General features: G+C 40.0%; 1 protein-coding gene across 2 annotated transcripts in view; it reads right to left on the reverse strand.

Annotated features, from left to right (window-relative positions):
• The window catches only part of CDK14 (cyclin dependent kinase 14), a 667,802-nt gene that overhangs the window by 656,227 nt on the left and 255 nt on the right, over positions 1-11,320 (reverse strand). For both annotated transcript variants that reach the window (XM_027768492.1, XM_027768493.1), the window contains exons 2-3: positions 8,432-8,436; positions 2,694-2,725 (exon numbers count right to left, since the gene is read on the reverse strand). In XM_027768492.1, the coding sequence (XP_027624293.1) occupies positions 2,694-2,725; positions 8,432-8,436 (37 nt within the window). The remainder of the gene's footprint in view (positions 1-2,693; positions 2,726-8,431; positions 8,437-11,320) is intronic.

The following is an 11,320-nucleotide window of genomic DNA, read 5'->3' on the forward strand; positions in this document are numbered from 1 at the left end:
GGGAGAGTGCAGGAGAAGGCATTGCAGCATGGCCATCCCCTCTGGGTGTGACTTCTCTCTTTCTGTCTCTCTGTCCCTCTCTGGCTTTCTGGTGCATGCACACGCCCTATAGCAAAAACTAAGATTCAAAAATCCTCTGGAATTTATAGTGTGGCTATTGTTCACTGCCCCAAGAAGAATGGGGCCACTCAGGGGACATGGCCTGGATATTTACTGGGGACAAAAGGTGAGGAAGCCATTTGGAAAGTTCTGCAATAGTTTTATAGATACAATGTTCACGTTTGCTGGAGGCTCTCAGCACAATGTCACCAAAAACATTTTGTCCACTTGAAATATGACCCAAAATACCAATTTTCCTTCACCTGCTATCTGGCTGAGCCATTTGTTTCTCCAACAATTATTTATTTTGACTTCATTTTGGCCAGGTAGTGTGCCAGACACTGATGATCCAAATATTAAGAAGTCAGGGGCACTGAAAGTAATACAAAATTATTTGAGACATTTACTATACGTCAGCCATTATTCTGGAACTTTGTGTACGTTAGCATATTTCATCTCAACTACCTTAACAGGGAGATCATACACATTTTCCATGAGCTTTGGGAAGACCTCTATATTATCATTTCTATTTTGCAAAAGGTTTGAAATTAATAAGTCAATTGTTCAATCAGAGGGTAGCTGGCCTTGGGTCTACCCTTGATGAGCTGGAAATTACCCGGCCCCTCTGTGTCTCAATTTCTTCACCTGTGAAATGACAGGTGAGACAACCATGATTTCCAATGGCTCTTCCAAATCTAGCATTCTGATATTTACATAGTGTTTAACCAATCTCCTGTAACTCAGAAGGAGGAAAACACTTTGTAGAAGGAAAGATGGTTTTGCCCCAAATTACAAAATTCAGACTTTTGACTACGTAGAGGTTTCCAAATAAGAGGAAAATGGGATAGCTGCAGATTTCATACATCCTTAGCCTGTATCTGGGTTCCAGCCTCAGTTTTTGTTTCGTTTAAGCTAATTATATAATCTCATGAGATAATAACATACAATTATTAACAATGGTGTTTAAACAAAGAGGGTTTTCCCCAAAAAATTCCTGAAGATGATTAGGAGGAGTTTATAAAGACATGAAAAATATATTATAGGTTAGAAGGAAAATGCATGCTCTAATAGTGGGTTATGCTTTTTCAAACAAGGGGAAATAAAGCGATAAGATTTAACAATAATTTTTATCAGGGTAACAGGATTTGGGAGATTTTTCTTTCCCCTTTTCCTTATTTATTTTCTTAATGTAAGCTTAAATTACCTCCATAATTAGAGGGAAACCCTTTCTTTAATAAAAAGAGAAAAGGTGCTCACTCTTCTTACATTGATTTCTCCTGAGAAGAAAGAAAATACTCCCCAGAAAACATCTCAGTTAACAACACTGCAGAAATTCCAGAAATACAGGTTTGGAGTGGGGGCTGGGGGGTGGGAGGGAGAACACTATTTTGGCCTACTATGGATTGAGAAGAAAAGATTCCTCTATTGCTTTGGATCTAGAAGAATTAAGTTTTAGAGGACGTTACAGGAATGCTGACGAGAGGAAGCTGCTTTGGAATCCAGGGACACAAAGCTTTGTAGAGCACAGCCCAGGAAAAAATGGACAGGTGCGACAGATGAAGCTACAGACCGTGACAGCCAAATGACGCTGGCCCTATCCAGAAATTCCCAGCCTGGAGCAGGTTCTCCCTGAGCAGACCTGCCGCACACCACGGCCAAACACCAAGGCCAGCCACATGGCCAATGGGACTTTCCATGAGCACAAGCCCTTTCTTCAAAGCAGCACTGCAGTGGTCTGAGAATAGGTAACATATTTCATGGAATCTGCAACTGTTACAAGCACCAACCAAACCAAACTAAGCTATGCTTTCATTTGGCTGTGAGATGAATACATTGTATAAGTACATTTGTGTTCATACACAATGACACACAATGTATGTATGATTGTGACCTAGTTTACAACCCAGACCAATGACTGTGGCTTTGGACGGTTACAATGAAGCACTCCGCTCTAAGCTCTCTAAAAGCATTTTGTAAACATACATTATTTATCTGGTAACTCCCACTTATACCACAAAAATGTAGAAAAGGATACAATTTAAAAATCACATGCAGGATTCTATTAGTTGCACAAGAACCCTCTGGCTTACCTGAACAGGCTATTTTATTACTTTGTAGCAAGGAGATAAAGACAGATCTGATATGGGGAAAATAGAAGACTAGAACAGGAAAAGTCAGCTCCTCTGGGACACAGATGGACAATATGTGGCGTCAAAGCCACATCACGGCCCTGATTTGGCTGCGGTTTGTAAAAGATGGCCCCCAACTCAATGCAACTTAAGACTTTCTTCCCCTAGGCACACACATCACACTGGGCTTCACAAGCCCCACCACCACCAACACACAGAGGCCTGCATGTGCCTTTTAATTGGCTTATTCATTTATTTAAAGATATATTTATCTTGATTGTCACCAAAATTCATTTGAACAATTACAAAACAGTTGAAAGTAATATAATGCAACTAAACAAACAGATATCATCTTGTTTGTTTGCCTTTTTTTTTTCCCCATTTCTAAGTGTGAAGTTGGCACCTACAGATTTTTCCTGGCAGTAATTAAATACATCTGACATTAGATAAAGAAATTTAACCTACCTCATCAAAGGTGGTGTCATCTTTCTTCAACGCTAAAAAATAAAAAGAAAAGTAAATGATTATAAGGCATTCCAAAGAGACCAAGTTTCTAAGTTCTAGAAAGCAGGGGGGGAAAACAGGCAGTATGGTGTTTTCATTTCAAAAAGTAAAATTGTACCCCAACCTGAATAACAATGTTATGATACAAATACAAAAACTGCAAATGAGAAAGAATCGCACAGCATGCATATTTGTGAAACATTTTTCATAAATATGTAAATTGAACTAACCTCCCAAATATGGAAAAGAAGCATGCACATCTTTCCCCTCTCTTTTTTAGTTGGAGCATGCTTTAATGAAAGTATAAAAGAATCACAAGGTAATCTTTGTGACTCTCCTGAAACTCCTGGTTTCTGAGCATGTACCATCATGGGTGGTACATGGAACTCCCAAACTAATCATTAGAATGACGCTCACTCCGCATAGTGCCTGGAATGACACTTTCATAACGAGAAGTTTAAGAATGGTGATAAAAGACAAAACATATAAAATAAGAGTGCATAGTGGGGCCAGAAGGTGATATAGGCATGAAGATGATGGACTCCCACATGGTCGACAACAGTTCAAGTCCCAGACCTGGCAGCTTGAAAATCATGCCAGGTATGTGTATATGCAGGCCCAGAATCCTGGGAGAATGGAGGAAAAGGGATTGTGGCATGGCCAACTCCCCCTCTGAGGGGATGGGTGGGTGATTTCTCACTTTCCCTCTTACTGTTTTTTTGCTGTTTCTATCCAATAAATGTACGTGTCCTATGGCAAAAATCTTTAAAAAAGACAAAGCAAAAAGACAAACACTGCGTAGTAAGAAAATATGTCAACATGGTAAGTTTTATAACAAAGTATTTCCAAAGAAAACAATACATTCAGAATATAGAAACCAGCAAATATTTCAAACTTATTTTAAATATATATAGCTTCAGAACTGGAATTTAATCTCTCTAAACAAAAGAACTTGACTTAGAATCAGCAAATGCAAGCTTCTTAAATCCTATAATTATTTTAAATGCTTCACATTAAGAATACATAAAGTAATTAATTTATCTGAAACCAAGAAATGTTTGAGGATATGACCTACGAAGAGGTGTTTGGTGGTCTATGCCAGACAGTTCAAGTCTGGATAGAAGTATGCTATTATTTGAAAAGCTGTGTTCTAAGAAAAGTAAATTACTTTGGCAATTAAAATCTGAGAAGAATAATATGTCTAAACTAAAGCTATCAAATACAAACTTTACATACTCAAGAAATATTGAAAAGGTGACTTTGGGAACCAGCAGGTGGCATGGTGCTTAAGATGCTGGACTCCCACATAGTCAACTATGGATCTAGTGCCAGACCTGATGGCTTGAAAATCACACAAGGCACATGCGTATGCATGCCCAAAATTCTGAGACAAGAGCGGAGGAAGAGGGACTGTGGTGTGGTCATCCTCCCTGGAGGATAATTTCTCACTGTCCCTTTATCTGTCTGTCTCCAGCAAGCTCACATGCCCTGTGACAAAAACCTTAAAAAACAAAACAAAACAAAACAAAACCTATTTTGTCTTTTTCATATTATAAATTTGCCTTTCAATAATATCAAGAAATGTGTGGTTTGGTGGTAGGTTAAGGGAAATATGGGTAAGCTGAGGGAGATGAAACATTCCTAAAAGTTTGATTTTAAGTCTTTTCCTTTTGCCAAAGAAACTGATTTGTAATAGATTTCTTTCTTTCTTTCTTAACATTTTTGACATAGGGTGTATGTGCTCTCCAGAGAGAGAAGGAAAGTGAGAAATCACCGCCTGAGGAGGATGGCCATGCTGCAATCCCTTCTCATATATTTTCCTCCTGGGATCCTGACGCACCCAGCATGAGTTTCAAGCTGCCAGGTCGGGGCTGTAGGCAACCATGTGGGAGTCCAGCACCTTAACCACTACACCACCTGCTGGCCCCTGTAATAGATTCCTTTACTTTTAATTAGAGAACAATTTCCTCTGAATGGAAAATAAAGTCAGTCCTGGGCCAACTCCCTTGGTCTAGTGGTAAAGGAAGCTGAATCCAACATGGCTGACTGCACAGTTTAAGTCTCTGCCCTGGTGGCTTGAAAAACACACCAAACAGGAGCCAGCAGGTGGCATGGTGGTTAAGGCACTGGACTCACACATGGCCAAAGGCAGTTCGAGTCCCACATGCAGCAGTCTGAAACTCATGCTAGGTGTAGTGTGTCTAAGTGCCCAAAATCCCAAGAGGAGAATGGAAGAGAATGGACTGCAGCATGGCCATCCTCCTGGGGGGGGGGGTTCTCACTGTCTCTCTCTGTCTCTGTTCAGAGAGCACATACACCCTATGGAAAAAACCTTTGGGGAGAAAAAAAGAAAATAACACACGAGGCACGTGTGCCTGTGTGCCCCAAATCACAACGAAATGGAGAAGGAGAGTAGGGATTGCAGCATGACCAAGCCCCCTAGGGAGTGTGCTTCTTCCCTCTCCCTGTTTCTTTGTCTCTAGCAAGTACACACACACTCTAACAATTTAAAAAAAAAGTCAATGTTTTGTTCCAGTCTCAAATGTTATCAATTACTTTCACGTGTTTTATTATGTATTTGACTTAACTTGCATTAAATCTACAATAACTTATTGGGTTGGCAGAAAAGTCATGACAGGACCAACAGGTGGCATGGTGGTTAAGGGCTCTAGACTCCCACCTGGCTGACTGCAGTTCGAGTCCTGGACACAGCAGCTTGCTTTCTCACTTTCTCTCTCTCCCTTTCTCATTCTGTCTCTCTCTGGTCAAACTAAATTAAATAAAGTTAAATAATATAGTTCTTTTTTAAAAAAAGAAAAATCACAATGCATTTTTTTCATAGAAATTTTTTTAACTTTATTTTTAAAATAAGAAAATTCATGACATATTTTTTTCTATGAAAAAAATGCATCATGATTTTTTTTTTTGGAGAGGTTTTCGCTATAGGGTGCATGTGCTCACCAGACAGACAGAGACAGACATAGAGACAGAAAGCAAGAAATCACCCTCCAGGGGGATGGCCATGCCTCAATCCCTTCTCCTCCATTCTCCACACACACACCCAGCATGACTTTTAAGCTACCAGGTCCATGACTCAAACCACGATCTACTACATGGGAGTCCTGCTATGTAACCGTTACGCCGCTGGTCCTGGGTCATGATTTTTCTAATGCCCTAATATTTTAGTAAAAAGATATACACTCCTAGATGATTCTCAGTGGCTTCATTTTCACTAGCATTTAACTTTAGTCTAGAAAACTCTTTAAGTACCAGCCAACGATGGTACTAGACTTTACTCCTTACTCCCTCAACCCAAGGTGTGTCCTTTCATTAACATAATTGACTGAGATTTTTGCAAAATATTAGAGATATGATTCTAAATGTAGTCAAATTACATCTAAAAACCTAAAGTTTTTGGAATAAGAAATGAGTAGCTCATTAATTTCAAGTACCAAGTCATACAGAAGCAAGTCCCTGTACAACCTCCCACCTAGCTCACTGAACATCCCATGCGACCGTCGTGTAATACATAAAGCTACCGCAGCAAGCTTATTATTCACAGCACAACCTTCTGAACATTTTAACACTGGGCATTATAAAAGTTCTGAAAATGTAGCCATGTACTTTCTTAAGCAAAGCATCAATAAGAACGACAGTTGGTTTCATTTTTTGGGGGACAGTCAACCTGGAATGAAGACCCTGCAGATGAGAAATGAAGAGAGCAGAAAACTGGAATGTCTTGAACATCTAAACTGGACCATTTTTTCTTGCCTCCTAAATTCTGGTCCCCCGTCCCCAACATTCTGAATAAAGATGGGGTATGGAGGTAGCAAGACAAGAACTAAATAGATGAAATTGTATTTGCTAAGATATATAAGGCGGAGGGAGTCAGATTCTCTCCCCTGCACAATATTTGCCAAGCTGGGAGAGAGTTCTTAAGGGGGGAATGTTTTCAGGAGAGAACATTTTAAGACCAAGAAGCCCATTATTTCATTGAAATCTTTCATTGCTCAAGTGACACCTTTACATGGTTCCTTCTAAACGTTGAATCCTTGCCCTGAACAGCAATTAAGAGTGACTATAAAAACCAATTAAAGGTGTCTTTGTCTGACACTTATCAGGTCATTGATGAATAAGCTCTGACCTAAACAAGCACACAACATCTAGTTATTGATTGTATTCCCTGATTGTCATTAATCATTTATGTAAATGTACACCAGCAACCATCTTCAAGGATATCATGAGAAAACAAGCATATTGCATCATTCTGGATTAACAAAGAACATATATGACACAATTTAAGATGATCAGATAGTCTACTCAGTCCTCTGCTCAGACACTGCTTCCTCTAGAAAGCTTCCCCTTGACTTCACCAAGATGAAAGGGGTGCTCCTCCAACAGCAACTTTCTCCAATCTTCCCTGCAGAATTTGTCATGTTACATTGTCACTGCCCGTTCATTTGGCCTGTCTTCTTCTAAAATCCTTGAGAACAGAAACCGGTTATGTTGGCCACTCACTCTGAGTATCAGGCCAGTAAACAGCACCAAGGAGGTCCTCAGTATCTGTTGAATGCATGGGTCCTAAGCAACGCGTCAATAAGAACAACAGCTGATGCTGTACCATTCTCAATGGCAGAAAGATAGCATCTTGTACGTTAAGACACACTCAGGCTCTGGCATCTGAAAAACATATGCTGTTCTCTCTTATGAAGGGACATAGATAGCACTCCACTTGTGGAGTTTTTTAATTAAAATCTTTTGAAACTGCATTGGGAGAGGCTATGGTACACTAGGTCAACTTTGTGTCTGAACTTCTAAGTTTATGTTTCTCTTTGACAAAATGAACCCAAGTGACAACTGAACCCTAGATACACGCTTAACAGCACAAGGTAAGAAACCTCAAAATTTAGTGTAATCACAGTTTCTTCCTTTTATTCAGATCTCTCACAAACCACATCCTTTAAAGAAATGCTATACATGGGATTCACCTCAAATAACATAAATTTCCTTTCTCCGGGAGAAAATCCAAATAAGTGTGAAGAAGCTAATTCAAATGAGTGTGAAAAAAATATCAGTTTGACCTCAGTCCTATATTGGATTTTACACAAAGCATTTCTCCTCCTAGTCCAGAAACAAAGAAAGAAAATAGGAACTAAATTTTTATTTAAACTACTCAACTATTAAGTTCCTATTTGTCTTTGTTTATGTTACCTAGTTTAAAAAAAAATGTGTGGGACAATTGCAATTCCTTAATGAGTGACCATGCTCACATTGTTCCATTGAAAACACAAATACTCACTACTGAAATCTATGGGTGACTTTAAAATTCAATTACACCCATCTTATAAGAGAACCATAGCTATATTACAGTCATTCCCTGGCAGATGTTGTAAATTAGAGTGAAATGGCTGGGAAGCAAATGTGTTTTACTAGACCTTTTATAATGTAGTAATCTCAGATCAGCTGTATTTGGGGCGGGCAGTGACGAAGTCAGCATAATTTCAGATGTGTAAGGAAATGAAACATTAACGTTGCTACTTTTGCCAATTCAAATCATTATTATTAGTAATTAACATTGACTGAATTTCACATACTTTCAAATATTGTCCTCATTTTCTACAGACGAATGATTAGTAATGTCTGGTGGCTAATGATATTATACATTTCACATATAAGAAGATACACTATTAGGGACCAGCCAATGGCATTGGACTCCCATGTAGTCAACCACAGTTCGAGTCCCAGACCTGGTGGCTTAAACTCACTCAGGGCACATGTGCATGCATGCACAAGATTCCGAGAGGAGAATGGAGGAGAAGAGACTGCAGTGTGGCCATCCCCCTGGGGGGGTGATTTCTCACTTTCTGTCTCTCTGTCTTTCTAGCAAGTGCACATGCCCTATAGCAAAAACATCTCCAAAAAAAGAAGATACACTAGTGAATCACACCAAAAAATAGTTTTGTATGTTTATTTCCAAAGCCATTTTAAGATTGATTAAAGAGCATAAAGACATTGTGATGTGGGATCATTCAACAAGAATAAGCCACTGACCTTTTGATCTCCTCATGAAGTACCAAGGAGAAAAGAAGATGGGATAAACAGCCTCTAGTACTGATCTTTACCATGTGATAGATATTACACTAGATAGTTTACATATTTTATCCAATTTAATCTTCCCAATGACCTTACAGATAAAGATCTGAGGTTTTGGGAAATTCTACAGGTTGCCCAAGGCACATAGCACACAGTGAAAATGGGGTACAAACCCAGGCTTGCTTGACTTTAAAACACATCCTGTTTTCAGTCTGGCTATCTTGCAAAGTCAGTGGTCACCCCTCCCCCTTCTCTTACCCTCTACCCACGAGATCAGTTACGTAGCTACGACACAATCCATGGTAAGAATAATAACAACACACTGTGGAGGTTTACTGAGTCTTTATTATGAGCCACACAGGACAGCATATGCATTACTTTACAAGTGCCAACAACAACACTGGGCCGTAACTGAAAAGTTGAAGCTCGGAGAAGTTGAGGGACCTGTCCAAGGTCACCTAGGTAGCAGTGGCAACACCAGGAATTCTGGTCTGACACCCAGTCCACATTCCTAACTCATATGCTAACTCATATATGATCCCACAGAAAACCCTCCATTTAACTATGTCTGGTGCCTGAAAAATTCTTAAGTAATCAGAATGACTTCATCACTTCTGATTTTTGCAAATAAAATTTAAAAATCAAGAAAATAAGCACGTAAGAAAAATGTGCTTTTCCGTAATGCTATTTGTAATGAACGTCCTGGGCATGATGCACAACTATAATCACATGAAACTCCAATATCTATTCCTTTGACAGTATTCCACAATGAGATTTGCTATTCAGAATCATGACCCTCCATCAATACAAGAAATAATCAGTTATGTTCACTGCACTGTACTCTGTCTCCTAAAGGGAGGATATAAAATCTATTAGATCTTAGAAGACATTTTAACAAGAGTTGGACTCAAAAGGAGTTTCACATCACTAAATCTCAGTAAGCTAGGAAATCCAATTAACTGTAATACCCCATTCGCCAGCACTGTAGTTAATCCAAATTTTACTGATTGTCGATCAAAACCTTGGAATTATTTAAACATAAGGAATTTTTACATTAATGTCTTTGGTTTCTAACTGAGACTCAATTGCAATGAATTATTTAACAGAAAACTGGAGGGACTCCAACAGAGTCATTAGCATTAGTAAATATACAGTTAATGTGTTTGAGAACAGAGCTTAATGGTCTCCAGAACTGGCCTCGGTGATGGTTGGGGTCCGAGGCTGAAACATCCTTGTTAATAATGCACACAACTCCACACCTCCTCGCTCACATTCTTCTTGGCTCCAAACTTCATCTGAATGTAGGGACTCCTCATGTGCATCCCTAACTCTGAGAACTGAAACTGCAAATATCTGACAAATGCAATAAATAAAACCAGGACTAAATATCCATTTCAGAACGTAACTTGATGATCACCTGGGGAGAGATTTTGGACACCAACACAAGATTTTAAGACCCAAAAAAAAAAAATTTTGACCCTTGCGTTCTCTCACTTGGAGAAAGTTTGCGTAATTGACAATGAATGGGTGGGAGGGTGAGTGTAACACTCATGTGCCCTCCAGGGTTTAATTTTAAGGAATTAAGCATTTTACGTTTAATTTCCATTAATACCTTCATTAACATGGATGACATGTTAAACAAGAGAAACAAAGGCTGGAAGGCTTCTTTGGGACCAGGAGGGGTTATTTTTTTGTGCCTTGCTAAGAGCAATTATCTGTATAAAGGAAAGTTATGACAGTAGAAGAGTCGGCTACATCTCAGGTGAAAAGGAGTTTTGTTTTTGTTTTTTACTGCCAACACTCAAAATCGAACCAACCACATTCCACGTGACACGTTTGTCACCCTGTTATAGTCCGGGACACGGATTTATTCTTCAGTGTTTTAAGCATCCCTCGGTCGGTTTCAGTTGGTCATTTGCTTGGTTTAAAGACAATAGTCCCTGATTTCTAGTAAATAGAACAAGTTCGTTAGGGAGACATTCTTCAGAGAGCAGCTCGTTGTCCTCCAGCAGCGAGAAGATCCCAGAGCCCTCGGAACTGAAAACCCAAATCTCTCTTTCTAGGACCCGAAGTACCGAACAAAAGGTCCCAAGGTATCTGTCCCACTTCCCTTTCGGTTAATACATTAAACAGTACCAGTGCACAATCCAACGTTTCACCCATTTCCAAAACTATTCCATTACTGTCTAAACACCCAATACCAAAGCCTGCGCGCAAAAAATAACAAGTGGCCTGAAGGGCCGCGCAGCCCGGAGCGCCTTAGGGGCCAAGGTGTCCGCTCGCCCCGTGCCCCGCGGGCACCAAACAGCGAGCAGTAGTGGCGAGCACCGGGGACCCACACTGCAAGCTTGAGACAGTGCACAGATGAACCCCAGGTCCCGAGGGAAAGGGGTGTCTGTCTTCTACATCTCTGCCCTTCCTATCCCCAGGACCGTTCCCTCCATCCCCCGGCCGCAGCGCGCCCTGGCTAGCCCCAAGTGGCAGAGGGGCCCCCC

Source organism: Tupaia chinensis, unplaced genomic scaffold (assembly GCF_000334495.1).
Source record: "Tupaia chinensis unplaced genomic scaffold, TupChi_1.0 Scaffold146650_1, whole genome shotgun sequence".
In the NCBI taxonomy this organism is placed as follows: domain Eukaryota; kingdom Metazoa; phylum Chordata; class Mammalia; order Scandentia; family Tupaiidae; genus Tupaia; species Tupaia belangeri.